The 2,867-nt window shown below is 49.6% G+C and overlaps 1 protein-coding gene across 1 annotated transcript in view; it reads left to right on the top strand.

The window, feature by feature from the left end:
• INCENP (inner centromere protein antigens 135/155kDa) overlaps positions 1-2,867 on the top strand; it is a gene marked incomplete at its 5' end in the record, with an annotated part of 12,684 nt that overhangs the window by 3,426 nt on the left and 6,391 nt on the right. Inside the window, 3 exons of the mRNA XM_010012334.1 lie at positions 370-421; positions 748-865; positions 953-1,087. Coding sequence (XP_010010636.1) covers positions 370-421; positions 748-865; positions 953-1,087 — 305 coding nt within the window. The remainder of the gene's footprint in view (positions 1-369; positions 422-747; positions 866-952; positions 1,088-2,867) is intronic.

Below are 2,867 nucleotides of genomic sequence, written 5' to 3'. Positions count from 1 at the left end.
TGCTGCTGCTGCCCCATCCCTGGCAGTGTTCAAGGCCAGGTTGGACACAGGGGCTTGGAGCAACCTGCTTTAGCGGAAGGTGTCCCTGCCCGGGGCAGGGGTTGGAGCTGGATGAGCTTTAGGGTCTCTTCAACCCAAACCAGTTAGTGCAAGCTGTAGTGTGGGTTACTTTAGTCATCTCTAGGTATCTGGGTGTGTTTAGGTTTGAAGGGTGCTGTGTGCTGCTTGCTGAAGCAGGGAAGCTTCTGCTGTTCAGGGCTTGTGTCAGGTTGTTTTGCTGTTCAGTAGCTGCTGTATCTCATCTGCTTTCAGAGCTCTGTGGAAGGGATTATTTCTGCTGGAACCAACAGTGTAACTGTTTTCTTTCAGAAAGCAACTTAAGTAAGAGTGGGGAGTCCCAGCAAGCGCCCCAGAGTGCCAGGTATGTTTGTATCATTCCAGTCGGGATGTGCCTTGGGAGATCCATAGTCCAGTTCAAAGCATGTTCAACACTGAAATATTGTTCAATGGCTTCAGTTTTGTGACTGTGGAGCTCTTGCAATAGGTTTTCTCTGCCTCCAGGAAAAGAGAATTTAATCTATGTTTTATTTAATCTGTATCTTCTATCCCTTGAGGAATCTTCTCTTGGATGGCTCCTTGTGCATACCCAATGGAACAGAAGCTAGGATAGTTTCATGACCTGTTTTCCACCTGGCTTTGAGACAGTGGAGGATTTGCCATGTGTGATGCACTGTGTTTTTCTGCCAGGAGAAAGCCAAGCTACAAAAGAGCTGTGGATGAGCGCTATGACCAGCAGCAAGCAGAAGAGGGGGGGCTTTCTCCTCTGAGAAGGAAGACCCCCTCCCCAACCTTTCCAGCCAGCAAAGTAAGAGCATTGTAACCCTGATATAACTGCACCAGGTCCTGCTCCTCCTCAGCCTCCTGAGGGTCCTTCCTGGCATTCCTCCCACAGGTTGTGCGGCCGTTCAAGACGTTTCTGCACACTGTGCAGAAGAACCAGCTGCTCATGACACCATGTTCTGTGGGGAGGAACGGGGTGATCAAGTCTTTTATCAAGCACAACACCCCTCTGCGCTCCGATCCCAAGGTAAGCGAGGCTCTTGGAAGCTGGGATATGATGTCTTGATGAGTGTCAGTTAATGTAAAAAGTAACCTTTTGACTCATCTCAAAGTAAGTGGAAGCTGCTGTTTACACTTACATAAACTAAATAAGACTGTGCTTAGTCAGCTTCCTAAAGGGTTCTAATTTGGACTCTGGGCTTTGTTGCTGCAGCACTCCCCTGTGGTATTAGCAAGTAAGTCAGGAATGAAAACAGGGGATTTTGAATGCATTGGAGGTGCATCTACAACTGAAGTCTCACATCCGAAGTCTCCTTTCTAGGACTGTTCTAGTGAGTGACATCTGAGCAAATGCCTCTTAAATCCAACCTGCTGATGGTCTGAGGTGTTTCAGACCTTTGAAGCAGGAAAAAGCAGGTCTCCTGAACGGGAGGCTGCTGGGTCAGAGGGACGAGTGTGCCAGTGTCCAAGTCCAGTGGGCATCAATATTAATGTTGTGCAATTGTTGCAGCCAGCAGAGACAAACCCACTCCTGTGCTGTTTGCAGCAGGTACCTCTGCCTGTGCACACCACAGGGAGGTTCCCAGCATCACAGGGGGAGCCCCGTGCCCCAAAAAGAGCAGTCATTTGGGTGGATGGGATCTGAAATCTACTTCTGGATTTCCAAAGGGAGTCAGTTTTCCCTGTGTTCTGCTTACACAGGACAGTTTGGTCATAAATCATGATGGTTTAATTACATGGGCTGGAACTGCAGGAGGAATACTGCTTGCAACCATCCCTGAGGGGCAGCCCTTGCTCTTCCTGACCTGCTTTTAACTGGGAAGAGAAGTCAGCGTACAAGGTACAAGGGTGTAGCTTCACAGATGCATCTAGGGCCATGCTGGGCACAGGCTGCTCATACTGCTGATACCCAGCAGCTTGCCTGCAGAATGAGGTGGTTCTAGTGCAGGAGAGTAGGGAGGGAGAGGAGGACATCCTGCAGGAGCTGGTTTTCCTGCATCTAGCTTTTATCTGGCAAACTGACGCCAGAACTTCTTGGTGTTGCTTAGAGCTGTCAGGGTTGTGCTGCTGAGTCCTGTGCTCCAGCAGAGAGGAGAGGTCTGTCAGTGGGCAGTAGTGCAGGAACACCAGCCTCGTGGTGTTCCTCCTGACCTTAGTGTCTGTGCTGGCAGCGGAGCTAATGGGACAGGAGGGAATCTTCTGGCCAGTGTGTCTTAGCTGTTCTATTTCAGGTTTCATTCCAGTGCAACTTCCTCTCGGGACTTTTTCCGTGTGGGGGCCAAATGTAACTAAATAGCATCAGAGCAGGAAGATACAAGCATTAGTTTCCAATTAGCCAGCTCAGATACTAATAGCACCAATCACTCGGAACGTGGAGCCCAGCATAAGGCAATCACTTGAATCTTTCACCGAGCTTATCAATGGCTTTGTGCTGAGACCAGGCCTCTTGTAATTGGGCATCTGCAGTATCAAATCTGGCATGAAATTAGTTTATCTCTATCTGCTTGCTGAACTATACTGATGGCTGGATCTTGCTCTTCTAATGAGGGTGTTCTTAGGCTGAGTTAGCTGGGCTGCTTAGCAGGAGAGAAATGCCCTGGGTTTGTCTGGCTGACAGATGGGGCTTGAAATGAGCTGTGAGCACTCCAAATGGTGGTGGTTTACCATGAGAGGAAGCTTTGTGGGAAGTAGAGACACCAGTGGAGCTCTGAGTTGAGGCAAGCAAAGTGTTTCCTAGAGCAGCCTCTGCCCCAGCACGTTGCAAGGAGTTGGCAGCACTGCCGAGCACCAGCACTGGTCTCAGTGGT

The sequence above is a fragment of the Nestor notabilis genome, unplaced genomic scaffold (genome assembly GCF_000696875.1).
Source record: "Nestor notabilis isolate BGI_N333 unplaced genomic scaffold, ASM69687v1 scaffold25853, whole genome shotgun sequence".
NCBI classification, from domain to species: domain Eukaryota; kingdom Metazoa; phylum Chordata; class Aves; order Psittaciformes; family Psittacidae; genus Nestor; species Nestor notabilis.
Note: the sequence above shows the minus strand (reverse complement) of the source record. Positions and strands in the feature narration are given on the sequence as shown.